Source organism: Thamnophis elegans, chromosome Z (assembly GCF_009769535.1).
Source record: "Thamnophis elegans isolate rThaEle1 chromosome Z, rThaEle1.pri, whole genome shotgun sequence".
Lineage (NCBI taxonomy): Eukaryota > Metazoa > Chordata > Lepidosauria > Squamata > Colubridae > Thamnophis > Thamnophis elegans.
In genome coordinates this window covers 78,200,731-78,228,722 of record NC_045558.1, presented here as the reverse complement: position 1 = coordinate 78,228,722, position 27,992 = coordinate 78,200,731, and the positions used below count along the sequence as shown (strand labels likewise).

The following is a 27,992-nucleotide window of genomic DNA, read 5'->3' as shown; positions in this document are numbered from 1 at the left end:
CACAGGTTCATGCACAGAAAATACTGCGACATCTCCAAAGAAATATAAATTTATAAAACAATCAAAACACTTTACTAGTTTATTTAAAATTACCATAATCAATGATATAATCTCAGGGCAGCATTATTGCAGAAAGCTAAAATATATTTCGAAGATGAATATGAAAGGCATGCTGTAAATGCAACTGACATAAACTAGATTTAGCCATAATTTCTTTTCTGTTCCATGTTTTAAGTTTTTTTTTATTTACTAGTTTTTATACCTTTTCTACATTTTTAAAATGGAATAAAATAACATGAAAGGTATACATGCATAAACAAAACAATATTATCCATTGTGTAAAATCATAATCCTATTTCTTTCTTCATTTCCCTGCTAAATCTTCGATTAGCAATATTAAATGCAATGCAGAAAACATACCAATTTTGTTGTATTTAATAATACAACAATAAAGATTATACTATATCATACCTCTCATGTAGTTGATATCTTTCCCGTACTTCTTCTAATACAATTCTTTTTGGTCCTTCTCCTCCAACTAAGAAATGTAAATCTGGATATTTCTGACATAGCTCAGGAATTATACCACTAAGTAAATCAATACCTAAAGGAAAAATATTTTTTCAGTTTTAAATAAAATTATTTATTAAGCAATAATCTTAGAATTTCAAAACCAAAGTACAATTTTTCAAGTATTAGATACCTTAATAATTTACTAACCCATATTATATTAATATTGCATTTTTTGAAAAAACTACTTACAACCCCTTCTGAAAATTATGATTCTTATACTACCACCACCCCTTGCAGTTGTGATTGCATTTTCAGTGCTTGACAACCAGCTTGCAATTATGACCAGTTGTAATATCCTGGTGTCATGAGAGTGTAATATGGGAACTTCTATTTTCCAGCATAAAATGTTAATTAGATATGCTGATTTTGTTTAATGACATGATTTGCTTAATGACTGAGGTGGTTTGTTCTATAACTATCGTAAAATCATAATAAAATTGAGTCAAGTAACACAGTGACACACTGAATTGTAACAAGGTATGAGCAAAATTCTGAGGTCAAGGGTATACAACTTACTCTTTTTATAAAAAAACAATCTTATTTTCAATAACACTCTTCATTTCATTTAGAATTAAATAAAAATCCTAAAGCTTCAGATTAATGGCTGGCAATTTTTAAGGTAAAAACACCACTATGCCTTATATTTAAAAAGAAATAAAGCATTTATTATTTAAACGCTTAAAATGTACTGAATATCAAGAATGTCATGCAATATTTTGGAAGTTAGTAGTTAGTGGACATCTTTTAATTACCATATTTTTCAGAGTATAAGAAACACTCCCCCCCCCCCTAAAAGAGGGTGAAAATTTGGATGCGGCTTATATACCAAATGTAGCCCAACCCACCTACCTCCACCCTTTGCCTCCCAGCAATTTACCTCCTTGCAACAAACAGGAAAAATGGGCTTGTAGAATTGGCAATAGGCTATGGCAATCCCTGCAGCCTGAAATAGCTGATGATCGGGAGGTCCCTGCTGAAATTGAAAGTGAAAGTTGTTGGTTGCTGCACAGAGGCAAATTGCTGAGGCAGAGGCAGATTTTTTTTTCTTGTGCTAATTAGGCTGTTTGCTGCAAGGAGTTAACTCAGTAACTATAAATGCCTATAGAATGTTCAAATTATTAGACTTATTTTTTAAAGACTGCTTTATTATTATTCTAGACAATTTAACAAAATGAAGAAGCTTTTTAAAATAAATGCTTGATCTGAAGAGGCCCAGTGCTATTGTATCTTATTTTAAATAGCAGAGAAAGGCACAAGCCAAAATGAAAACCCAACAAGCTGATGATTTAAAGAGAGCCCTGAAAGCAGCTTTGGAGGAGGATAAGTGATTCCAAAGCCACAAGGGGAATGTATAATGCAAGATGGTCCAGCTTGGTGGGAGTCAAACTATATGTCCCACAAAGCCAATGGTTCTACAAAAAAGCTAATTCAAAAATGGCGGGGCATTTTGGTTTTATAAAAACTCTGCACCTAATCAAGTGGTGGCCATCACTGAAAAAGGATATAGAGACTTGTGTGGTTAGCTGCCCCACTTGTGCCTCTGCCAAGGAAAAACACCTGGGCTTCTCCAGCCAGTAGCCGTACTTAAAACCCCATGGAAAGATATAGCAATAGACTATCTTAGAACTGCCCAAAAGCTCAGGTAATATGGTAATTTGGGTGATAATCAATTTGGTTTACAAGCAAGTGCACTTTACATCATGTCAAAGAATTTCCTGTGTGCACTTTGGCTAAATTATTCATGCAGCAAGTCTACCAGCTGCATGGTGAGAAAGAACAATCTCAGATTGTGGAGTCCTGAATTTTGTGATTTTGGCAGGAGTTCCTAAAATTTTTAGGGACCATTCAGGGGCTCAACTCCTTACATCATCCAGCTACTAATGAGAGCTGTGAATGGCAATGGCATCCTGGAGCAGTAAGTCAGATGATATATTACCTCCCCTTTCACAGAGATCACTTACATTTAAATTACATTTAAGACCTTTGCTTAAAATTTAAAGACCATGCCAAGTAACACCATCTCTTTCCTCCCTCTCTCTCTCCCTTAAGTTGGTTACAGTTGATCCAGTTTATAGATTCAATTCATGTCACATTACATATTAATCCAGAATTAAATTACATCAGTCATGGGTCTAAAATCAAGTTCAGACAAGATAGAAACATCATAGGGCTTTAAAAAAATTACTCCTTATGTCATGCAAAATATTTAATTATATTTAAAATGCAAAATCAGTAATTTCTGATCCATACACATAAAAAAGCATTTAAATACATCTTACCCTTCCAACCTTATTACCTTTTCTATATACAAGTCTGCTAACCACAACAATAGTTATTGTGTTGTCGTCACGTTCAGATGCATCTGGAGTGAAGTCAGTAGGATCAACAGCATTAGGGATGACAGAAACTATTTCTGGATTAAGTGCTGCTCTCAATACAGTATTCTCTTTGCTTGTGTAAGAAACACATATTATGTGGTTTGTATCACATAGTGATACAGTCAAGAGTTTATTTGTAAGCACCGAACTGACATCAGCAAATCCAAAAAGTGAGTGATCTGTAAAAATTGTCCGTAGCTGCATTGTCTTAGCGTGAAACAGTGCATCATGAGCCAGGGAAGAAAATGAACTATGTGCATGGACAATGGTGATTCTTTCTCGAATAAATATGTACCTGAGAAGAGGCAGACTGTGAAAAAGAGTAGTGGCTGTAGATTGGTTGTACATTACTCTTAATGGTAAATAATAGACCTTTAGTCCATTGGTGAGGTATCGAATGCCTTTGCGATCATCATAAGCATGGGTGATTACAATAACTTTGTGCCCTCTTTCAATTAGGCACTGTGACAACTGGTAAATATGGCTTTCCACTCCACCCATGTTTGGATAAAAAAAGTCAGACACCATACATATTCTATGAACTTGACTGGCACATGCTGGATGATTATGAGAATTCATAGTTGAAATGATGGAAGCGAGAAGCTGTTCTTGAGTTTCTTCTCTTCTACAGGCCATATTAATTAATAATTAGTCCATGTAAACACCATTCACTTTGAAAAGGAAATTCCTAGATGGAGAAAAATCCACACATTAAGACAAAAAGTGTTTCACTATAGGAATTATCACTTTGAAAGGAATAACATTTTATAATGCAATCCTACACATAATTACACAATCAAGTACAGATAGTTTTTGAGTTACAACAGTTCATTTAGTGATTGTTTGAAGTTACAACGCACTGAAAAAAGTTGACTAATGTCATTAGTTTTTCACACTTATGAACCATTGCCGCATCCTCTTGGTCACATGATCAAAATTCAGATGCTTGGCAATTGGTTCATTCTTATGACATGTGCTGTGTCCCAGGGCATCTGATCACCTTTTGAAACCTTTGGACAAGCAAAATCAATGGGAAGCTAGATTCACTTATCAGTCAAGTTATTAATTATCAACTGCAATAATTCACTTAAAAACTGTGGCAAGAAAGATCGTAAAGTGGGGCAAAATTCACTTAACGAATGTTGCACTTAGCAACAGAAATTCTGGGCTCAATTGTGGTCATAAGTCGAGGACTACTTGTACAGTCATATCTGCATTATGAGAGGGGTTGTAGGAATGAAAATCATACACCTATGAATTAAAATGAAGCTTTAGAAGCACTGTATTCAATGAGGCTTATTCAGACAGGGTTACCCAAATTAAGGCAGGCCTCTGGAATACACGCCTATGATAGAACTGGATCACGAAAGCCAACCTATCCTTTTAGTTTAGACTCATGTATTTAGCTCACATACATACGGTGTTGCTGTGCTAATCTCAAAAACAAAACGGGTAAAGGTATTTACACAAAGGCAATTTATGAACGGCTCCACAGAACCCTACCACTATCAACTCTTGTGGAATCCCAGTTTTGACAGCGAAACGATACCCCTTTCTGCCAGCACGGAAGAAATCTCTTTGAGTTCCCCTGTCTCAATCAGAAAGGGAAATGAAAAGGCGCCTACCGTTTCTCGCCCACAACCGAGTCGTTTTCAAGAGAAAACGAAACTCCTGGCGATGCAAACCACTCCTATGGCGACAGCTCTAATCTTTGTCAGTCACTCACATACAATTACATCCTGACATTTCTAAACCCAATCAAAGGCCACAACGCAATTCCGCAGTCAACTGTAGGCGGGAACTTTCTGAGTCAGGCGGTCTCCCACACTCATCCCCCCCACCCCGCGCGTCTCTCAGCGTTATCGCCTCAACCAACCGTCTGTCCCACTCCCATTTGCCCTTTGTGAATGGTCTTCATAGCCGCGCAAAAAGTAACCAGTCATAAGCCTCTGCTGGATCACGTGGGCAATGAAAACCAATCTTTGAGAAGATATTTTGGAAGGAATCCTTTGGTATGTAATTATCGCCATTGTCTGGCCGGGATTTTTCTTATATTCCAAAAGAAGTTTCTTTTCTTATTGGAGGTGTGCCATTCCAGCATAGATCAGCGTTTTCAGAAAGTTGTTTCTCTTTATCCTTCCTTGCTCTTTTCCTATCAAATTGCAATCTAAAACTTTTTATTCTACCCAGACTTCCCCTTTCTACGTGCTTTAGGATCATATCTATGGTATTAACCCTCAATTAGCCCGAGAGGGAAAAAAGTCCTGTCGCTTGCTGGGGAATCTGATGATTGCTTGGTTTTTCTCTTGCCTTTTTAGAAGCCTCCGGATGTGACATCCTGTAGAAAATATGCGTCGACTTGAATAGCCAGTTTTCCCGGTCTATCTTACAGAAGAAAAAGATACAAAGAGGCTGATAGCTGAGGAGCTTTAAAAGCTCAATTTGTGTGAGGAGGAGGCAGGAGCTAAAGGTAATAAAATGTGTATTGTCATAAAGTTCTAAGTCCAAATTGAGAAATGGTTCCAGACAATACATGCACGCTGATTTGTGTATTAATGGAAAATTGCTTTTAGCAATTTTTAAAATTCATTTCAGTTCCATGTTGAACTTAAAAAAATAACAATGGGAATGTTATTTTCTACTTTAGCATGAAAGGAATTGCAAGCATTGTGGTTATTATTTTTTGGGGTTGGTAAAATGGAATGATTTTGTTTGGACCTTTGGCACATGATAATTTGTGGATTATACTTTTTTGATATATTGCATAATTTTTATTTCTGAATATAATCTTCTATTTCCCACTCAAAGAAGTGAAATAGATGGCCATTTAAATTGTTTAAAATATAGATCTCACTTCAAAAAATAAAAATTGAACACTGCAATACAAAAGTGACACTGCAGTATTCCTTCCCAAATACTCTCGGAAATAATTGTGACATCATAGTTCTTATTAGTCTGCAATTTTTGTATGGTTTCTGTTTATTATCATTTTTCCGTAAATGTATTAAGTACCAGGTTTCTAAAACTAGTTCCCATATCAGATGGCAAATATTCAAATGACCACTAAGTGGCAACATACATTAAGAGTTTTCTCTCTGTCTTTGCTGCCATGCAATTCTCATCCAGATTCTTGTGGATTAGGTAGGATAGCCTTCCTCAAAAATTTAAATTCAACTTTGTTCCTCAAACTATTGGATTATATTCTCACCATTTTTTCTTTCTTTGTCATTATATAGGTCACAACAATTTTATCTCAACAAATTCTTCCATTTGAGGGTCTGGAAAGCAGGAGGGGGGGGGGTTGATAAAAGTAAGCAGAAGGAAGGGAGCAAAATCTGAGCTGATGCTGAATGCTGATGAAGGAAACATTTATATTGTTAGATATTAGTTTTGTGTCTTGAGAATCTCCCTGCTTACAGGAAGAGACCCCTGTGTTTTGAAAAGAGGAACAAGAGATATGAGTGTTCAGGCTTCGCCACTCCAATATTGGAACTTAGAGCCAGAGATTTAAGGACATGACTTTTGATAAGATAATTGTTTTACAGATACTAGAAATTATGTTAGCACAAAGAAAGCAAGTGTAAACTAATAGTCATATAGACATACTTAAGGTAAAGTCTTAACTCTTTCCTGCCCATATGGGTAGCCACTAAATGGGGAGAGGGGAATCTCCTCAGTTGTATCATTATTGATTTTAGAATTTATGCTTATGACCTCATCCAAGCCAGTCATCATACCAGGACCAGGCCACAGAACTCTTGACTTAGTTATGTAATTTATATGCTTCCCAACTCAGTCAAGTGACTCTGGGTGACTTCACACTACAAAAGTTGGGATGGGACAAGGTACTAAGTGAGGAACTTCCTTTCTTCATTTTTTTAAAAAAAAACTTTTTTCAATTTATTGTGAAATCATATAGTGAAATCGCATAGTGGTCTTTCTCCTTTTTGTGCCAGTTAGCTAAATAAAGGAAGCAGACTTGTTCAAAAATATGGTAGAGTCTCCATCTCAGGAGCAAGGTATTCTGGAGCTTTAATGTTCCTTTGGCTGGAGAACAGTCATGATGGATGTACACAATGTATATATATATTAATTGGACAAAGTATAAAAAGAATTTTTCTTACCAAAAGAACTTTCCACAAAGTATACAATTTTCTTTCTAGATTTCCCTCAAGCAATTTCCTCAGCTGACTAATTTTTATAAACATGATGATAAATCACACAAATATATTTTTCAGCAAATTACTATCTTAAACAAACTTGGTAATTTGTATTCCTTTTCAGAATTCTTAGGCTGTTTCTTTAAAATTCAAATATTACTTTTAATCACAGATTTCAGTTGATATCATACCATCAAGCCATTTGATCAAACCAAATATTCATTTAAATAAGTCTACATTTTAATACTCTTATCTTGAGCAATCTTATTTCCAAGAATTGAATTCAAGAATGCTCTTTATCACATTGTTTCACACACTGAAAAATATAACGCTCCATTTCCTTATTCCTACGTTTTCAAATTCATTTAATTCCTTGAAGAAGTAATAGTCTTAGATAATCCAGAACTTCTTTCTGCCCAGATGGCTGTTATTCAGATTATTTTGTGCCCTTTTCTATTTTTTTCAAAGCCAGCAGTACAGACTTTATGATAGCATTATAATTATCTAAAATATTCAAATTCTTATAATTTTTTTCAGCAGTGCCCAGCATATTTTATCTCAAAATATTTATGGAATATGTTCAGAAGTGTGTTACTATAGAAATGCCAAGAATTGAGGCAGTTGTTTTATTATGCCTGTTATTATCAGCAGCCTATAGTCCAAGATTCTGCACTGTAGCTTTTTTGTTTTTGGTAACTTCTTTATCCAGCTGCTCCCCATGTGTTTTATTCCTTCTGTTCTCTCTGCCACTTAGCACTTTATTTCTGCCATTTTGGTATCCTGATAAAACAGGGATACAAGAAAAATAGAATTTTACAAGCATTCAGGCAGACTGTTCAAAAGGCTTCCACGAGAACACTGTTCTTGCTCTTTTCAGCAAACTAATGATACAATCACTCCTAGGTCTATGGAGTATCCAAGGATGTTGAAATGCTCTGATAGTCTTGTTTTTGGTCCTCATTTAAAATTTAATTATTCATTAATCCTTTTGCTCAAAGTTTGTCCCATTTGTCCTATGTTGAACACTGCTAGCTGGTTATGTTAGAAAAACTATAATGGTATATTTCCAAATGTTTATTGGGAAGTCAGTGAAAGCCACTCAATTACATCCTACTTAACTTCCCATTAGCAGCAAGATACCATCATATAAACACTGTATTTATATTTGTGTAACAATAAGCAATTTTAAACACATAGGCATGTTGTCACCAAAAGATGGTGGTGTTAGGATTGAATTTGGATATAGATTAAGCTGAGGATAATTTGTATGCATTAAGAAATACTCATTTAATAGTGACTCTTGTTCCTCCCCCTTGCAAAAGAGTTGCATACTTTCTGGAATGCAAATTGTCCCCATTTATGATTGTACTTCCCTGTTGTGAATTATCTTTTATAGGAAATTGTGGATATTGTGCTGAGACTACATTAAGTTGTTTTGATCTTTGCCTCTTTCTTTCTCTTTTCTCTGGAAAATCTAAAATAAACTGGAATTGGCATCTCATTCTGCTGCCCAGAGAGATTCTGCAGGAAAGCATATGAAAGTAGGGAGGCAGTTATTTGAGTTTGTCTTTTGCCTGCTCACTCATTCTTTGAATGTTCTCCCCAGGAAGTCTGCAAATGCAGCAGCTACAAGAGAAAGAGGAGGGGTAAATGAGGCTCCGTTTGCAGAAATAGGTCCTCCCTACGAAGCCGTCACTGCCGGCAGCCGCCCTTCCTGGTATTGCAAAAAAAATAAGACCATCCAATCTTTTTCGACAGCTGCCCTGCAGGCGCAAAGAAAGAAGCCTAGAATTTCCCATTGTCTTTCTTTTGTCTCATGGAATATGCCAGCTCAACAATTTTGGGGCCCTACTGCTGCTCCATGAAAGACATCTGTTGAGCTGAACTGGGCCAGACTAATTAAGGCAGTTGGCAACAGCCCTATTATTGATATAAAGCCGGGACCCTTTGTCTCCAATCCATCCAAAGCAACGTCAGTGGCAATAGCATAGTCAGCCTAAAATTTCTGCTGCCACCAACTGAGATTCCAGGTCATGTTTCCACAGCCCCTATTTCTTTAGTGACAAGAGCTAAAGAGATGGTGTCTTCAGTGCATCGGACGACCTTGTCTGTCAAGAATCGTTCTCGTGGTACCAGTAACTCTATGCTGCTGCCTTCCATGTTGATGTTTGGTGTAATTGTGGCATCTAGTGGCTTACTCCTTATGATTGAGAAAGGAATTTTGGCTGAGATGAAACCTCCACCCCTCCACCCCTCTGCTAAAGAAATGTTTTGGAGAACTGGCAGTAGGAGAACAGCAGGAGATATGGATTATCAAGTGCTGCAGGACATCCGAAATAGGACCATCCATACCATTTGCAGACAAAAAAACATGCCTCACACCATTTGGGATCTAGCAGCAGGCCAGAGGAGGACAGTGCTCAAACATATCCTGGTTAGTGACAAACATCGCTTTTTATACTGTTATGTTCCCAAAGTGGCTTGCTCCAACTGGAAACGAATTTTGAAAGTTTTAGATGGTGTGTTGGAGAATGTAGATGTTAAACTTAAGATGGATCATAAAAAGGACTTAGTTTTTTTAAATGACATGAAACCAGAAGAGATTCGTTATCGATTAAACCACTATTTCAAATTTGTGTTTGTCAGAGACCCAATGGAAAGACTTTTGTCTGCTTATAGGAATAAATTTGGTGAGATTAAAGAATATCAGTTAAAATATGGTATAGAAATAGTCAAAAGGTATAGGAAAAATTCTGGAAAAAGCATGGGTGATGATGTCACCTTTTCTGAATTTCTCCAGTATCTCATAGATGAAGAAACAGAAAAAATGAATGAACATTGGATGCCAATTTACAACCTGTGTCAACCCTGTGCTATAAAGTATGATTTCATAGGATCCTATGGGAGACTTGAAGAAGATGCCAATTTTGTTCTTGAAAGAATACAAGCACCATCCTTTATACATTTCCCAGAACGGCAAGCATGGTATAAGCCTATAAGTCCTGAAACTCTGCATTATTACATGTGTAATACTCCAAGAGAACTTATAAAAGAGCTATTGCCAAAATATATTCTGGATTTCTCTTTATTTGCATATTCTCTTCCAAATGTTACTAGTCAGTTTTGCCGACAATGAAAGTTTCTTTTGTGAAGCAAACTGTATCCTATGCAATTTTTCTAATTTCATGGTTTCCTTTTAATACTTTTGATAACATTAGTTTACTATACATGCTATCTTTTAAAAAATAGCTTTACATTTTAATTACAAAATAGCAACTATAGGACAGTAAGTTTTAGGAAGTTTATAAAACAACCAGGGAAACATAAAGCAATATCAAAAACTAGGCTTGTACAGCGGAATCAGAAAAACCTGCTCGGTGTGCACCATTTCACTTTTCCTGATACAAATGTGAAGCAGCAGTTTCGCATAATATTTCATTGAAGTACAGTTACATAGGATAGCTAATGTAGCTATTAAGGCAGATAGCAGCCCTAATATATTTGAAAGCAAGTCACATCCTGCTTGTTAGACATATTTCCGTATAACAAGCAGAAGATCAGGATTTAAACTAAATACAATTTACATAATGGCTTAAAATATTTATCAAAGCTTATATGACCACTGAAATATAGGAAAGGCCATTAATAAAGCCAGTTGAAATTATGAGCAAAATTAGATTATCTAAAATGCTTCACAATGTTTTGAAGGGAAGGGTAGAAAGGGTGAAGGTATGAATTTGTATATGCAATTCAAATAATGTGTAGGTATATGTACTTTACGTTCCCATAATGGACATTGTATTTTTCTTTCTTTGATAGTTTTGTAGGCTATCATGATTTTTTTATTTCCTTATTGATTATAAAGTTGTTTGTGCTTTTCTTTGTGAAGGAAAATACATTTTGTAATCTTATCTCAGGATTTACTTCTTGTAAACTGCTACAATTTTAACAGCCTGTTGTTCTGTTCAGATCATGTGTTAAATTCTGATTATCTACCTGAATCCTTGATTGTTTATGATCATTTCATTCCCTAGAAAGAATAAAGCAATTTACCTTTGCACATGACTTTGCATGCTGGACAGTTATGCGTATCACTGAACTGCCTTTACCATAGAAACAAGACTATTGTACAAGAGTAGAGGATACTGCACCATACAGTATTCAATATTTTGTGCATAGGCTGGAAGACTTTTGCTTCAAGCAGGAAAAAATCCAAGCTTAAAAAACTCGATAGCTTTAATTTTCAGATGTTTCCTTTTCCATTTTAAAAAAAAAGTGTAATTATTTACTTGGAATTTTATTTTGTCTTTTGCTATTAATTTTTGAAGTAAAAAATTAAAAAAAACTACCATTATAATTTGAAAGGAGATTCATCTAATCTTTTATCTTTGTTCAACTAGTTATGTTTAGATACTGTGGTTAGAAATTAAATAAGCTATGTGTTGAAATGTGTGTGGAATATGCCTACTTTACTGAACCATTGGTGGTTGACAGCATAAGCCCATCCATGTTTTAAATCCTTGGAGAAAAAGACATCACTTACTATCCGTGCACAGCTGTGAAAACTGAAACAATTTAAAGTGACAAAACATGACACTGATTTAATCCTGCATGATTTGTATGCTCCAGTTTCCTTTGATTGTACAATGTGATCTCTCAAGGCTCCTGAAGTTGTCTAAAAAGTAGAGCCTGCTTTTAAAAAATGAGGTGCCCCCTGAAATTTTGAGGAAACTCGTTTGAATTGTTTAGAAGAGCCATTAAGAGCTGCAAGGTATGCTTGCCACATTTTCAAAAAGTTTTATTGTAATTTGATAGTAAAATAAATTATTTTAACTTCTACTCGCAAAACGACACTATAGCTGCACACCAGAACTAGACACAAAGACAGTTTTTCTCCAAATGCCATCATTCTGCTAAATAACTAATTCCCACGACACTGTCAAACTATTTACTGCATTACTATTATTCTTCTCATCCTCCTTCTTACTTAACTCCTTGTCAAGGTTCCAAAAACACCTTGTTTTTTGTATCTCTATAATCTTGTTGCTTGTATCTGATTTATATTGGTTTGTTTCCTAATATGATTTGATTGCTTATTTAGTAACATGACTATCACTAAGTGTTGTATCTTATGATTTTTGATGAATGTATTTTTCTTTTTATGTAAACTGAGAGCATATGCACCAAAGACAAATTCCTCGTGTGTCCAATCACACTTGGCCAATAAAGAACTCTATTCTATTCTATTCTATATGCTGAGTATCTTTGGGAATCAGAGGGTATGCAAAATAAATAAATAAAAAGGCTTTCATAATATCTTTTCTTGACATTATTGGTCACATTAGCTATATATTGCCATTAGGATCATAAGTAGCATGACTGAATTCCAATGATCAATGACATGATCAGATACACATGCTTTACATTTTTTAAAATCATTTGAATGCATTAAACTGGCACATTGTATAAAATGGGTACTTTATACTTTTGTAAACATTAATTTATGCTCCAATTACCTGATAAAACATAGGCCTATCCTTACTGTCAAATCTTCATCATAGTAAATTATTTTTAAAGAATAGTTTATATCTTTAATTATAATTATTATAAGCTTGATCTGAGTGAGTTACAAACTACATAAAACATGTTCAAATAAATAATAGTCTATAAAAGAGAATATTTATATAAATAATATTGACCACTAAACTTTACAGTAAACATAATAGAAGGTATAATAAATTATCAATCACAATGTTCAATTTCTATGGAACACCAAAAAGTGAGGCACCTTTAGGGCTGTGCATAAACTTGGGTAAAGTAAAAAAATCAGTGGACCTTGTATCCAACTTTTATTTTAAAATATGTTTAGCCTATCAATGCAAAATGAGAATAGATGTGTTTGAAAACGTGTTTCTATATGTGTCTTTGTCACAATTTCAGAATCTTAAAACTAAAAACTATTTTGCAACCGATATCCAAGTGGTTTGTGTACTAATACAGAAATTCAGAGATACAACACTTTTTAATTCCAAAACAAATCCTCTTATTTTATTTTATGAAAATAAACAAAAGTAAAGCTTAACATGATTATTTGCAATCTTTTGGGTAGAAACTTTTATTTCAAAACTTGTCAACAATAATCAACTCCCATTAAAACATTTGAGCAACAAAATAATAGTTTTGTTATTTTCTAACAAAATAAAGAGTTAATATTTTAATATATATACAAGTGTTATTGCATATATATAAACAGACTGATTATCACAATAAAAGTTTTACAGTTATTTAAGAGACACAGAGTTCAAATATCAAAGAATATATATGTTTAGCAAATAGTTTTCCAAATTAAAAAAATGAAGTGTTTCTCACCATTACATTTTTAATTCTTATTGGCAAGAATACATCAATGAATTTGTGGCACTAATAGCCATAATCCCTGTTTGTGTTAATTCAGGAAAACCATGCTGAGTTCAATAAGTTATTCTTTGGGTAGCACTGTTTAAGCAAACTAGAGAAAATTAGGATAAGAACAGTAAAATAATTGATAAGCCTCTACTATTATCTTAAGTTTACTTAATGTCTCAAGGATGCTTTCCCTTGGAATGAAAATGAATTCTAAACATTTCTTTCTCTTTCCACTTCATTTTCTTAAAGGGAAAACTAAGCTAGCAAAGTCTTAAAGTTTTGAAGTTTAAAGAGGTTGCTTTCTCCTACTTTCATCTTTAACATCTTTAACTTTTTCCTGTTATAATCAGCACATTAATACAACATTCAAAGCTGTTTTTAAAACCTACATATTTTTATTGTCAAAATGAAGAGGTAATCTATAACTCTTAATAGTAGTGAATAATACAAGGCAAAGAGCAACCTACCAGATAAAAGTATCGAGGGAACAAATGTTAAAACTCAAATATTTATGAAAAAATGTACTCTTAACCTGCACTCTTTATTCTTTAGATGATTCTGGAAATCTTAACAAATTGCCTGTTTTCCTTTCATTTGAAATATTGCTATCAACTTTTAGTACATTATCTCTTAATAGAAACAATGTCAATATTAATATGAATAATTATGTTAACATAAAGAAAAATTAAGATGAGCGAAGAGAACCTAGCCTCCCAAAGAATCACTGTGTGTACGTCAAAAACTGTTTCTTTAACAAGTTGGAAGAGCACCACTATTATCAGGTGTTTCTGTGAAGAAGTTACACTATCTGCAATGTGAAAGAAATGTAATTAAAGATCCTAAAGTGCACAGAACTAATTCCAAGGAAATGTTTCATAAAGAATTTTTTTTTAAAAAAGACAAATGATCTCAGCTATTCTGGAATAAATTCTTAGCACGAAGGGGACTAAATATGATTAATCAAATATGAAGCAGTGCAAATAGAAGGGAATTAGTTTTTTTACTTTGATAGTATTGTAAATGGGTGGCAAAAATAAAAATATTCATATATCAGTTGATCATACTATGCAACAGACAACAGAATGCTTAATGATAAACCTCACTAATTCAACCTCCCCCCCCCCTTTTTTTTTTAAACTAAAGTACAGAAGGCTTTTCTGGTACCAATTATCAAAACATGTCTTTGTCAAAGTCACAGTAATTTTATTTTTTGCCATGATCTTTTTCAGATTCCAGAAGTGCAGATTGAATTCCTAATTTCTTAAGCTCTTCCACTAGGTCTCCACTTTGATGCATCTGTAGTAGTATGTCGCAACCTCCCACAAATTCACCATTGAGGTACACTTGAGGAATAGTAGGCCAGTTGGAATAATTTTTAATTCCTAAATGAAAAAGTAAAAGGAAGTTAAATAACATATGTTGCAAAGAGAGTAGCTTCAGATTAGAATGGAAGCAGCATAGGGAAATGGATAATGTAAGAATACAGGAGCTGACATTGTATATATAAAACAAAACATTTGAGTCTAACAGTGGGGAAATGTTTACGTAGGAAAACTAAAAGAGAAGAGATCTCCATGCGCAGAATAAGAATGCCCACTTTTATCCCCCTTGTTTATTATATTTTTGTTATAATTTACATAATTTCATAAAACAACAATTAGTATGTTTTTCATCTGTTATACTGAAAGATGGCAGCATAAAGTGGCTAAACCAGTTAGATAGTTAATTAGTCTGAACAAAGGTGTACCCATTCCAAGCAGCTACATTACACACTAATAATCATTTTGTTTTTAGCATTTGTTGTAATATACAGACTCAAAAAATTCTAAAACTGGGAATCGCATATGAAAAATCTAGGTTTTAAATAATAATATACAAATAGTAAGATTAATAAAATATTTTACTGTATTTCTCTTTCCAAAAAGAATATTTTTATTTTAGATTCCACAAACTATTTCTTTCAAGCACAATAATCTACTACTCTTATTCCTTGTATGATCTCTCCCATTTTTAAAAAACCAATACAATACCTATTTGCCCTATTTACTGGTGCATGAACTTATTAACATTCGTAACTGATCTTAATTTTAGAAACAATATTTGGCTATCAATTAAAATTCCAGCAGAGTTGCTTTGTCAAAGAACTACAGAAGTATTTAAAAAATCATGCTATGTGTAAAAAACATTTTCAAAAATCTATATCTTAAAATTAAATCTAAGTTTTTACATTAAATATTTTGAAATATTTAAATATTATGGTACCCACTGGAACTATAAAATTTTTCACTATGTACTAATTTTTAAAAAGCTGCAAAAGGAGTGTTTTTTGTCACCATGCCCTGCTGAAGCCTTCAGTTCTATTTGCCAATCTATTTTCATCCAAATTCTTATCTCTTTCTAACAGGTCCTGGATAGTTCAGTGTGGTGTAGCTTGTTACGTATGTATGGCATAATTTTTCTCATTTCACAAAGCACAGAAAGTCAAGAAATGGCATTCTTAACTATAAACCTCTTAAGTATGGTACTATTCCATAAGTTCACAAATCAATTATAAATAATGCAGTGTAACTTTAATTCGTAGTTACCATAAATATGTGTGTTTGTTGTACATACATACATGTACACACACTGTATATGTGTGTAATTGGATATTATGCTAAAAAGCAGAGAGGAGAAAACAAACAAGGAAGAATTCTTTGATACACATAAGTAAAAACAAAACCATATTTAAGTTAGCACAGGACAGATTGGATTTTAGGTTTCTATTAATGTAAACCTGAACTATATAAACTAATCTTTATAATTTTATGAAATGAAAGATGCCTTAAATCACTTGCCAATTCAGATCTTGTTTAGAGTTTCTAAAGCATCTTCTGGAAGAATTCCATCTTCAGGCAAGTAAATTTGGGAATAGTTAAGGGAGTACTGTGAAGCCAATCCAGGGAATTATAAAGCAATGTTTTAATATTTTCCCCTCAAAACAGGGAACCATAGCTATTTTTTCCAGCAAGGTCAGGCCAATTCAAATGAGCAAATATGGTCCTCATGGTAGCATACTGCAAAATCATAAATAACCTTTTAAATTTACACATTTTAAATTGGGCTTGGCAGCTTATACAAACCTAATGTAAAGGTGTAATATAACAGGTATAATATGCTCCAGGTAGTAAAGGAGGACTCTCAAGTTGCAGACCTACCCTTTCATAGATAGTATTCCACATCAAATCACCAATGGAATTGCCTGAGCAACCTAACAGAGTTATCTGTCTTGCTAAGCTTAAGTGTTAATATATTCTCTCCCACACAAACAAACCCTCACTCTCTTCAGAAAACAAGAAAATACTTTAACAATCTCACCAGAACAGTAGCAGTGGCAATCTGCCAGTGCAATATGAGATGGCACTTGTTCTAGCCTGCTTAAGCCTGAATACAAAAGTAATTGTGAGAGAGGAGGTGATCTATTTAAGAAAGATCAAAATCGAACATAGCATGCACTTTCTGAGTCCTAATATTTAGTAAGCCAAATTGCATGGATGCTATTTTGTTTATGTGATTCTATTTTCTGAATTAGTGTAAAATTAGGTAAAAAGGAGAACAAAAATTATTGTTTTAATCAGGCAGAAAAGACCACAAGCTGCCTAGAATGCTTTGTATCTCAGATTTAAGCCCCCAAAATGTGGGCTACATCTATAGTAGCAATGTATCTGCCTTCACCTAGCAGTTGTCTGCATTTTTCTTCTGATAGTCTTAGTCATGATGAAGGCAAGCAAGCGGAGCACAAATGAGCATGTTCTCTTGTGAAAAGACAGGCCTGAACAGAGACCATTACTGCCATTGTCCAACATCCCCCACTCCCCATTCCCTGCATGGTTAAGTCTTGCAACAGAAAACTGTTTGCAATTTAACATTCTTGGTGTGATCAGCAAGAATGGATGTCCCCTGTCCAGTCATCAAGTAAGTCTAACTTGCTTCTTAAGATAACTGAGGAAAAACAAAAGATTGGACCGGAGGCGAAAACAACAAATGCTTAGGAGGAAAATAAAAGTGATGCATATAACCTAAAAACTATTAACGAAATGCAGGGAGGGGGCTAAAAGGGGGGCTCTCAATGGCTGAATAGATCTGGAGCTCTGTGGGGCTCAAGTCAGTTGGAAAGGAAGGCTGAGCAAGGGCAACGCCTACCTTGCCGGAGGTCGGGATCCTGGAGGACATCGTAAGCACGATAATCATTAACACCATGAAGGCGCAGAATCTGCACCACCGCGTTGCTGAAGCCGCACTGGGGCTGGGCCGGACTCCCCTTCATGAACACCACCACCGGATGTGCGCGCACCAGTCGCTCAACCGCCTCCTTCGACCCATCGCCCCCGCCACTGGAGCTCGGCCCCCCCTGACTCAGCTGCTGCACAAGATATCCCGAGGGTCGTGAGCGTCCAGCCAGCCGCAAGGCTACAGGTAACCGGCAAAGCGACCCAATCATGACCACCACAGGGGTCGCCTCCTCGACTTTGCCGAAGCGTCTTCCTCTGGAGCGACCTTCCACGCTTGGGACCACCCAGAAGCACTGGTTGGGACAGTTGGTCCCGCCCGCTGGTCAAAGTAGTTCTATGAAAGGTAGAAGTTGGTGTCAATCACTTTTCAAGATATTGGCAGCAGCTATGAAAGGCTGCCTACACTTTAGCCCTGCGCTGTGGACCAATCTGGTGGAACCAAGTTACGCTTCTACATTGCGATTAGCTGAACTCAAGCTCCAATTGCAGCGCTGTGGGTCGGGCCTTTAAAATATTTTACTATGAAAGCATCCTTGCGGGTTTTTTTCGACTGTGAAGGAATGGGCGCGAGGGTCTTTCTTTGGCGTGTGGAGTAAGTAAGCAAGGAGACAGAGCGAGTTAGGATCTTGAAATGTGAAGCTGACAACATATTTTTTTGAAATTCTGCTCCAAAGAAGAATGATAAGGAGGCACTTTCCTTTGCATGCCGGGCAGATATTGAACTAACAGAAAGGTAGCGTGCATTAAGATGAATCATAATTGTCGTATGTATAAGATCAAGGGCATCTTGATACTGTAACTCGGCGTTACTCTTTATTAGGGTTTGCTTGGGATGGAATTGAATTTTAGAAGAGGAACGGGGACTCTTTAACTGCAGTCTGGCTCCCAACTCCCAGGTTTCTATAAACGGCTTACCTAATGGATATCGCCAAATTTTCCAGTTTCAAAGTAAAGGATTATATCAGGTTAAGCAGCAAGCCTATATATTTCTTCTGTTGTGGAGCTCATTAATTTTAAGTTTAATAGTAGTGGTGGGCTTCAATTTTTTTAGAACCTATTCTGTAGGTGTGGCCTGCTTTGTGGGAGTGGCTTGGGGGTCATGTGACCAGGTGGGAGTGGCTTGGTGGTCATGTGATTGGGTGGGCATGGCCAACTTATAAAATGTGGTGAAACTCACTTAACAACGTTCTTACTTAGCAACCAAAATGTTGGCTCAGAAACTGGCATTTGAAGTGTGCAAGTCTTAAAACTGTCAAGTTACCCTTGCACCCCTAACCCTTAAGAAAAAAAACTCCAGGGATGTTCAAACTTGACAGCTTTAAGACTTGTGGACTTCAACTCCCAGAATTCCTCCTCCAGTCATGTTGGCTGAGGAACTCTGACATTTGAAGCACGCAAATCTTAAAGCTGTCAAGTTACAAGACCCTTGCACCCCTAACCCTTTACAAACCCCCCCCCCCAAAAAACCCCTAAAACTTTATTTTTTAAAGCATTTTGCGCCCAGGGAAAGTCAGAACAAGGCACACCAGCAAGACACCACCTCCACTGACCTTGAAGTCTTTCTCTCGCTCCGCCAAAACCCTCGGCACTCTTCACCTGTGGTCACCCCTTCAACCTCCCATCCGTGGAGGATACATGGTGATCCTCCTGGAGGGGAACCAAGGGCCACTTTCCCCCACCTCCCAAATAGCACGTAGGCTGAGGAAAGTGACAGGGGAGAGGGGAGCTGTTCTTTTTTTTTGCTTCTCGGCCCGAAAAAAAAGCGACGTGGTGACTGCAGCAGCAGATGTGGCTATGTCGGCTGAAACACAATCCCGAGCAGTCAAATTACAGGCTTCGGGCAGAAAGTCGTGTTGTGGATTTCAACTCCCAGAATTCCTCTTTCCCTTTCCCTCCAGAGAGCCCGTGCCGAAAGTCAGGAGGGGATGGGCTGGTTTGAATGCGGGCGAGCAGGCGGTTTAGTGGCCCACCTTCTTTGCTCAGGTGAATGGAGAAAGAAAGAAGGCATGCAATAGCCAAGGGCATGAGCTCTCTGGAGGACGAGGAAAGGTTCTTTCCAAAGACCGGCTTCTTTCCTTTCCTGCTGCGGGTGGAAAACAGCCAATTCCTGTTGTTGCTAGAGTAGTTTTTGCTGAATCCAGCGCGACGGCAGGACTCTTGCCATCGCTGAGAGCTTCTCTGGCAGCCGCTTCTTGCCATCGCCGCCACACCAGATTCAGCAAAAGTGGCCCCAGCACAACGGGTCATGCTTGGGGAAGGGAGAGCCATAACTGACTGTCCGGGATTGTGCTTCTGCCGCTGCTGTGAAAATGTCTGTTTTCCAGCTGCAGGAGGGAAGGAAAGAAGCCAGTCTTTGGAAAGAACCTTCCCTCCCCCTCCAGACAGCCCATGCTCTTGGCTATCATATGCCTCCTTTCTTTCTGTGCCTGCCTGAGCAAAGAAGGTGGCCACTAAACTATCCACTCACCCGCATTCAAACTAGCCCGCCCCCTCCTGTCTTTCAGCATGGGCTCTCTGGAGGGGGAAGGAAGGTTCTTTCCTTGCCTCCTGCAGCTGGAAAACAGACATTTTCACAGCAGCGGCTGAAGAACAATCCCAGGCAATCAGTTCCAGCTCTCCCTTCCCCAAGCATGTCCCATTGTTGCTGGAGCCGTTTTTGCTGAATCCAGCGTGGCAGCAGGATTCTTGCCATCGCTGGGAACTTCGCTGGCAGCCACTTCTTGCCATCGCTGCCACGCCGGAAAGAAGCTGGTCTTTGGAAAGAACCTTCCCTCCACCTCCAGAGAGCCCATCCCAGGAGAGAAAAGGGGGCAGGTGGTTTGAATGCAGAGGAGTGGGCGGTTTAGGGCCAGCACCTCCTTTGCTCATTCGGGCAAGCAGAGAAAGAAAGGAAGCTTGTGATAAAGCACCCCTGCCACCAAGGACGAAGGGGAGCACCTTCGCCCTCGGCTATTGCATGCCTCCTTTCTCTACCTGCCCAAACTAGCAAAGAAAGCAGGCTACCAAATTGCCCGCTCGCCCACATTCAAACCAGCCCGCCTTCTCTCTTTTGGCATGAGTTCTCTGGAGGGGTACGGAAGGTCTCTCCCAAGACCTGCTTCCCTTATCTCGCGGCGCAGTTCCGGGATGGCAGGATATTCTTTTTCTCACTGGTACAGGGGCGTAGCCTTAACCCCTGCCTTCCTGCTGCCTCCAGTCCAGCCCCGTGCAATCTACCCACCGACCTGGGGACACTCCCAGCTGCAGTTGGCATTCTCCTAGCAATCCTACCTGGTTGCACCCCAGAGCATCACATGGTTGCGGTGCGGGGGCCGACTCAGGGCCCGCCTGGACTCCCGGAGAGGAAGGATTGGCAGGAGAAAGCCAACTGTTGCTGGCAATGGGGCACAAAGGAGCAGCCGCCCAGCAGCTGCTGCGTCCCATTGCAGGTACCCAGGGTAGCCTCGATGTCCCGCCTTCCTGCTGCTTTCAGTCCCGCACAACCTGAGTCCTTGGGTGTAAGTAAGTAAGATCCTTATTACGGTCAAAGACCAGCAATATACATTTGTCTTTACACTATATTAAAAATACTAACATTAAAATATAATTAAAAGTATTTACATTAAGTGGATAATAACGTTATGGTCCAAAGATTGTTAAAGGTATGTCCAGATAACAAGATGGTACTATACTGTAGCCAATTTTTTTCTTATGGACATTGCAGCAGCACAGAACTTTGCCACTGCATACGTGGTAACCGGGTTAGTGTCCTGGAAGAGAAAGCCTAGATAAAAATTGTCTGCCCTCCCTGGCAATCTCTCTAATAAGGGGAGAATATATGCAGATCTACAAGCTCTGTATAGCTCGCAGTGTAATAGTACATGTGAATTATCTCCCACTTCTCCTTTACCACATATACAAACGCATTCGGCTATAGGTGTTCTCTTATACCTGGCCTGGAGGAGTGCTGAAGGAGAGTCCTTGGGTGAATGGCGGCATATAAATCTAATAAACCAAACTGACCTCAGAACATTCTAGATGGCCTCTCCTTCATGTCCTGTTGCTGTCTGCAGCCACGTCCGGGCAGGTGCTGCGTCCCCAGAGTGGTCACATGGCAGTGGCGCATGGCCTGCTGACTGTCCCAGGGCCCACCCGGTTTCTTCTGGAGGGGCAGGCAGACAGGCAGCATTCCTCCCCCCCCCCCACCTCCCCGGCAGCTTGCAGCCTCGGAGCCTTGGCTGGACGGGCAAAGGAAGTGGGTAGGCAGGGCAATCATTGTGTGGACAAGAAGGGCAAGCGAGAGAGCGAACAGTGACCAGGCGGGCAGGGGGAGTGAGCGAGGGGGAGCAGGCGAGAGGGAGTGTTCCGGTACTGTCCCACCAGAAGAAGGGGTTCTAAAAGGTACTGTAAAATTGACGAACCCCTTCTGGCGTACCAGTGCGAACCGGGAGCAACCCACCCCTGTTTAATAGCCATGTATATAGCAAGTATTGCGGGCCCAATTGGCAAAAGAAAGCTCAGGGCCGTGTTGTTTGTAATCAAGAGGAAGAGGCCTCCATCCTGCAGTGCATAGATAATGGTCACAATGATGATAATGATACAAACATCTACCAGAGATAAGGAACATGATACAAATTCACTTCTTTAGTATTTGTGTAAAAGTTCACAAGTCCAAAAGGGCAGTGTCACAATTTTGCAGTGTCCATTTAATCATACATATTAGCATCATGAAGCCAGTCTTATAGTTTAAATGCTGTCTTTGTCTTCTGTATATATCTAGATGTTCTTCCTGAGTTTGTTATATTTACTCAATCATTTTATCTCAAGGCTAAACATATCATGCTGGAGCAGATACCTGCAAAGACTAGCATTAGACAGTAAAGTTTGGCATGGGAAAAAAGTTCAAGAGTCACATGTTATATGTTCAAAATTCATAATTCTGAACACATAACAGTTATTGGGGTTATTAAATTCCTATGATTTGAGAATGCATATATTAATGTGACCTAAACATGACTACAGTGAACTTAGACACTGCTACACTATCATTAAAAGATGGTCTGTCTCATGACTTATTTATACTGGAATTAGCAATGAGATGCCATAAGTGGATTGGAAAAATGGGATAATAAAATTATGTGTTCTAAAGAAAAATACAGGTATTTGCTTACCTTATTTGTTAAGTGACTTTTGTCCCGCTTTACTACTTTTTTGACACAATTAAGTGAATCACTGCAGTTGATAATTTAGTAACCTGAAAGTTAACTGAATCTGGCTTTCCCATTGATTTTGCTTGTCAGAAGGTCGCAAAAGGTGATGACATGACCTTGGGGCACTGCAACCGTCATAAATATGAACTACCATAGTTGCCAAGCATCTGAATTTTGATCACATGAACATGGGGATACTGCAAAGGTAACTATGGAAAGTGGTCATGTCACATTTATCAGTACTGTTGTAATTTTGAATATCACTAAACAAACTGTTGAGGATTACCTGTATTTAAATAGTAATATTATTTCAGGGGTAGGACTTATTTCAATAATTATTGCTGCTGAGAATGCAGGTAAAAAAATTATAATCATAGATTGATATTGAGAACAAGCATCATAGCATGATTTTTTCTATAAAAAATGTTCAAATTCCAACCTCACAACAGAGGTTTTTTTTTTTAAAGAAAAAAGATGTTTCCCAAAAATTCTAAAAAGGTAACTAGTGATCTACAAGAAAAACAATGGATGTTTGCGAGACAGTCAAGATTGTGTCTTGTGTGATCTACATTTTTGTAGGCAATATCCTATTTAATCAGCAATTTTAGAACTTGATACAATTAATTTGTTGGTTCTTTTTAAGTCTGCAGCCTTGAAATTGCCCTTAGTTGACTTGTACTCTGGGCATATTGGGTTTGCAAAGAGTATACAACTGAGGAAGCCGAGGCAGGACTGTAATAAAAGCAGCAACAGCTCCATGTGCAATATTCCTCTGACATATTTTACACTGTTACCACGGAGATGATGATTATTCTTGTATCATTATCCATCTGTCAGCAGTAAGAGTAAATTTGCAGTGTGATATTGTTCAGCAAATGAAGAATTTCTACTGAATACATTAAACTGCTATATTTATTTATATTGTTTAAAACCAAGTAAAGCATCTCTATATACTCCAAATATATATTTAAAATGTATGACTATTGTTTTTGGTGTGCTTCTGTTTTCAGATTGCAAGATATAATTGAAGATTGTATCTCAAGAACTTGCTTAATATTTAAGTATGCACCTTTAGATCTTATCTTTTTTAATTTTGAAAGTCTAATAACACAGAAGAGCGAAATGATAGTAAGAGATATTCTACTGTGTATCTGAAATAATTTCTCTCAAATGGATACTGTGCTTACAGTTTAATTATCCATCTTGTAGGGGATATACTAATGAAACTATTGAGCAAAGTATTGTTGTATACAGTATGGATCAAACTAGAAATTGCTCTGATAACAGTTTTCCCCATAAAAGCTACTATTTAGATCCTAACCATTATTTTAAATGCTATTATAATTAGTATATTGAATGTGCTCAAGATCATGGTTTAATGTTATATTTTGCATGGATTGTTGCAATATTAATACACATTACATTGCATGATTATGATGTTTTGCTCAATGAGATTGCTACTCAAAATGCTCTATGATTGTCTTAGATGTAGAAACAAGTGCTCAGAAATTTTGACTAGACAATGGTAAATGTATCTCATTTCACTTGCATTAAAAACAATTTTGTCACAGCTGAAATAAAATATATCTAACATACTGAATTCTTTTATCTTTGGTAATGACTGGGATCAATGTGAATAGAGGCCCTAATATAATAAGATATATATTAAAAATTGATGAGCCAGATCATATACTCTAAACAATTGGGTTTAGTTTTTTTGATTTCTGGAGTAGTTCTTTTTTAAATTTATAATTTTAATATTTAAACAGGAATGATATTATTATCCAACCCAGAAAGCTTCTAGTTGCAAATTCTATCCTATTTCCCCAAAAATAAGACCTTGGATAATAAGCCCAATTGGGCTTTTGAGTGCATGTGCTTAAAATAAGTCTCACCTGAAAATAAGCCCTACATGAAAATATTACAACACAGCAGCAGCCATGAAGTGAGTACGCTCACCTCCTTCTACACCTCAAAAATAATAAGACCTCCCTGAAAATAAATCCAAGCACTTATTTCGGCAGTCAAAAGAAAATAAGTCCCGGTCTTATTTTTGGAGAAACACAGTATAAACATTCCTTTGATCATGTTAATGAATACATTTTATCTTCAGGTTTTGAATTTCAAGCAAAATTACATGTTTAAGAGAAAATTACATGTTTAAGGGATGTATTTTTGAAAGAGAGGATATAAAAATCCTATATTAACAATTGCAACTGAAATAATACTTTTTTCTGGTCCCAGGTTGTACAGTAATTTACACCCATATATGTTTGGTCCCATATAATTAAAAGAATCAGTCATATATAAAATTAAGGCCAAAGAATAGTGGTTAAAGAAATTCTGCATTATTTTTTAACAGCTTTCATTCCATTTGATATGAATACTTTAGTTCATTAGTGCATATAATGATTTTATATTATACATATTCAGAAGGTTTCAGAGATTTTAAATGCTGGTACTTGCTCCATTGGACAGATCAATGGCTGTTGTTAAGAAACTAAAATAAATGTAAAATTTCTCTTTACTTATTGGTGTATTTTAATTGTATAAAAGGAATTAATTGTCCAAACCACCAAGACAATATTGCATTTACATGTCACATGACAAACACATAAAATTAAGCCTGTGTTAGCTTAACCGTGGTTTGAATAAAGCACACAATTGACTGAATTCACAGAACACACAAAGATAAAATATATATTGTGTTAGTATCATATGTGGACGATCAATGAAATCAATATACTTTTATTTTTCTCATGATTTGAAAATAAAACATTTATCTGCGAAGCAATAGCAAGCAACACCAAATTTGGAAAATTGGATTATTTTTCCTAGAAAAATAAAAAAACATTACATTGAAATATAAACTCTACTCTTACAAAAAGCGAGATAAAATCCACACAAGTGGAAATGTGACAGAACTAACAATAATAATAAAAAGTGTTAAACATGAGAGAATTTTGTTCATTTTCATATATCTGTTCCTACAGGCTGCAAATCAGAATGACTTAAGGAACAATATGTTATTTATTCTAAAGCTCACCTTGTTAAAGTATCATGCCAAGCAACAGTTGGCTAAATTATGGAAAAGAAATCATATAAGCATAATCCATAGCTAAATAAAACAGAAGAAAAGCCATTATAAAGTATGTTGTGTTTAGTCTTACAAGAAAACAAAAACATCAATTTAGAGACATCCTTTTATTAATCTGTATAAATAGGCAAAAAAATCCAATAGCAGAGAAGTATTTTAATATCTGTCAAGAATTAGATATCAGACCAGAGACCCTCCAAGGGATTATTTAAGAATATGAGTGATAACACTGTATAGCAGACACTGTAAAGGAAAACTATTATTTAGTGACTTTATAACTTTTATTACACAGAATGAAAGGTCTTGTAAAATATTCTAGAAACAAAAATTCATAAAGTAGAAGGAAAATAATTGGATGTTCAAAAAACATAGTGCAATCTGGATTTTATTAAGTTGCTCAAATAACTAGCAAACCCTTTGTAGATACTATTCAGGACCTTATTTAAAAGTGGAGGTAAATGTAAGTAAAGCCAAAAAGAAGATACATACTGTGATACATTGTTTACTGTAATATATATGAAGCCAGCAAATATTAAATTCTTTGTGATTGCAAAAGTTATGTACGCCTATATAATTGTACTACTATCCTTAAACAGTATCCCATTTTCACAGATACTACCCAGAAAATCAACTGATTGAACATTATTGCAATATCAAATCTGTAAAGATTACCTTTCATAAAACATCATCCTATAAAGTTTAACTTTTTGTCAATGGGATGTGATAGAGTGAGTAAAAGCAGAATTTCTGAATTCTTGCATCAGCTCCTATAACTGGTTATTCTTCATTCGTAAATTGGACTTCTTTGCTAGCACATTTCCCCCCTATACTGAATAGTAGAATTAGATCAAAGGAAAAACTGTTAACAGCAGTCAGGTTTGTATAGAACCGTGATGGTGAATCTATGGCACATGTGCCATATCTGCTGGCACACAAGCCATCAGCTCCAGCGGGCATGCATGCGTCAGCCAACTGATTTTCGACCTTCCAGAGGGCTGGGGGAGACCATTTTCACCCTCCCCAGGCTTCAGGGAAGCCTGCAGAAAGCCTCACTTTCAATTTCAGCACCGGCCTCCAGGGGATTGTCATAGCCCAGTGATGGCAAACCTTTTTTGGCTGGTGTGCCATAAGGGGGGGAGCGCAGGGGGTTAGTGCACGGGCATGGAGTGTGTGTGGTGCAAATGAAGATGAATGTACCCACTTTTAATTTTAATTATATTATTGTATTACTGTATTTTATATGTTTTAATGATTACAGTGGGATATGCTTGACAGAGTGTTTGTGGGGTGTATATGAGTGGACTGAGTGCAGCCTGGTGCCCCCTCCACTGAGTGCACAAGCAGAAGTGGATGGGGGCCCGGTTCTGCCTCCCAGTCCGGAGTGTATGATTTGTATGGCCTGCCGAGGAGAACGGGGGCTTTGGAAGAGAAAGGGGAGTCTACGGGCGCGGGGTTGGGCCAGAGCATTACGGGAGGGGCAGATACGACGGGAGCTTCAGGACTAGCCATTACCGGGGAAAGAGGGTTCGCTATGTCACAGCGATTCCTCCTTCCGGCTCTGTTAGCTCCACTCCAGGACCAGATGGTGAGATTTGTCAGGGCCCTGGTCTCAGGCTGCTGTTGCTAAATGCCAGGTCTCTGGTTTACAAAACTCCCCTCGTCCGGGACCTAATATTAGACAAGGGGGCAGACCTGGCATGTATTATTGAAACCTGGCTGGGCCAGGAGGGAGGAGTCCCCCTCACTGAAATGTGCCCAGAAGGGTTTCAGGTGCTCCATCAGCCGCAACACCAGGAAAGGGGTGGGGGAATGGCTGCCATCATCCGAAGGTCATTAGTTCCTCGTAGGATCCCTGCTCCGGAGCTTGTCGGGTGTGAGTCCCTGTTGGTGAAGTTGGACCTTGGGGGTCAAGTGGGTTT

General features: G+C 37.3%; 3 protein-coding genes, 1 long non-coding RNA gene and 1 other non-coding gene across 6 annotated transcripts in view; 3 read left to right on the top strand and 2 right to left on the bottom strand.

Moving 5' to 3' along the window:
- The window catches only part of PIGA (phosphatidylinositol glycan anchor biosynthesis class A), a 28,404-nt gene extending 23,687 nt beyond the window's left edge, over positions 1 to 4,717 (bottom strand). Inside the window, exons 1-3 of the mRNA XM_032236866.1 lie at positions 4,577 to 4,717; positions 2,870 to 3,639; positions 472 to 604 (exon numbers count right to left, since the gene is read on the bottom strand). Coding sequence (XP_032092757.1) covers positions 472 to 604; positions 2,870 to 3,587 — 851 coding nt within the window. The 5' untranslated portion in view covers positions 3,588 to 3,639; positions 4,577 to 4,717. The remainder of the gene's footprint in view (positions 1 to 471; positions 605 to 2,869; positions 3,640 to 4,576) is intronic.
- An 87-nt stretch (positions 4,718 to 4,804) lies between these two features.
- CHST14 (carbohydrate sulfotransferase 14) lies at positions 4,805 to 11,952 on the top strand. Of its 2 annotated transcripts, none has more exons than XM_032236868.1 (3): positions 4,805 to 4,963; positions 5,270 to 5,421; positions 8,718 to 11,952. In XM_032236868.1, exon 3 carries the CDS (start codon positions 9,189 to 9,191, stop codon positions 10,245 to 10,247), a length of 1,059 nt encoding a protein of 352 aa, XP_032092759.1. In that variant the 5' UTR covers positions 4,805 to 4,963; positions 5,270 to 5,421; positions 8,718 to 9,188; the 3' UTR covers positions 10,248 to 11,952. The 2 variants fall into 2 exon arrangements, with proteins under 2 accessions (XP_032092759.1, XP_032092760.1); XM_032236869.1 differs by lacking the exon at positions 4,805 to 4,963 and adding an exon at positions 4,973 to 5,035.
- A 1,551-nt stretch (positions 11,953 to 13,503) lies between these two features.
- GLRX5 (glutaredoxin 5) lies at positions 13,504 to 18,084 on the bottom strand. Its single transcript, XM_032237838.1, has 2 exons — positions 17,699 to 18,084; positions 13,504 to 14,898 (listed from the first exon to the last, which is right to left on the bottom strand). The coding sequence occupies exons 1-2, from the start codon at positions 17,994 to 17,996 to the stop codon at positions 14,720 to 14,722; spliced, it is 477 nt and encodes a 158-aa protein (XP_032093729.1). The 5' UTR covers positions 17,997 to 18,084; the 3' UTR covers positions 13,504 to 14,719.
- Positions 18,085 to 18,210: 126 nt separating this feature from the next.
- Positions 18,211 to 24,094, top strand: LOC116522489. The gene is made up of 3 exons (XR_004256973.1): positions 18,211 to 18,520; positions 23,067 to 23,181; positions 23,987 to 24,094. It is a non-coding gene; the product is annotated as an uncharacterized LOC116522489 (long non-coding RNA).
- On the top strand, positions 23,618 to 23,890 carry LOC116523122. The gene has a single exon (XR_004257049.1).
- Positions 24,095 to 27,992: the final 3,898 nt, after the last annotated feature.

Bases quoted from the DNA above. Each gene is read 5' to 3' on its own strand.
- CHST14 (XM_032236868.1), top strand. From the start codon at position 9,189: ATGGTGTCTTCAGTGCATCGGACGACCTTGTCTGTCAAGAATCGTTCT.
- GLRX5 (XM_032237838.1), bottom strand. From the start codon at position 17,996: ATGATTGGGTCGCTTTGCCGGTTACCTGTAGCCTTGCGGCTGGCTGGA. The intron at 14,899-17,698 runs GTAGGCGTTGCC...TTTTTCATTTAG, and splicing joins GGATCCCGACCTCCGGCAAG to GAATTAAAAATTATTCCAAC.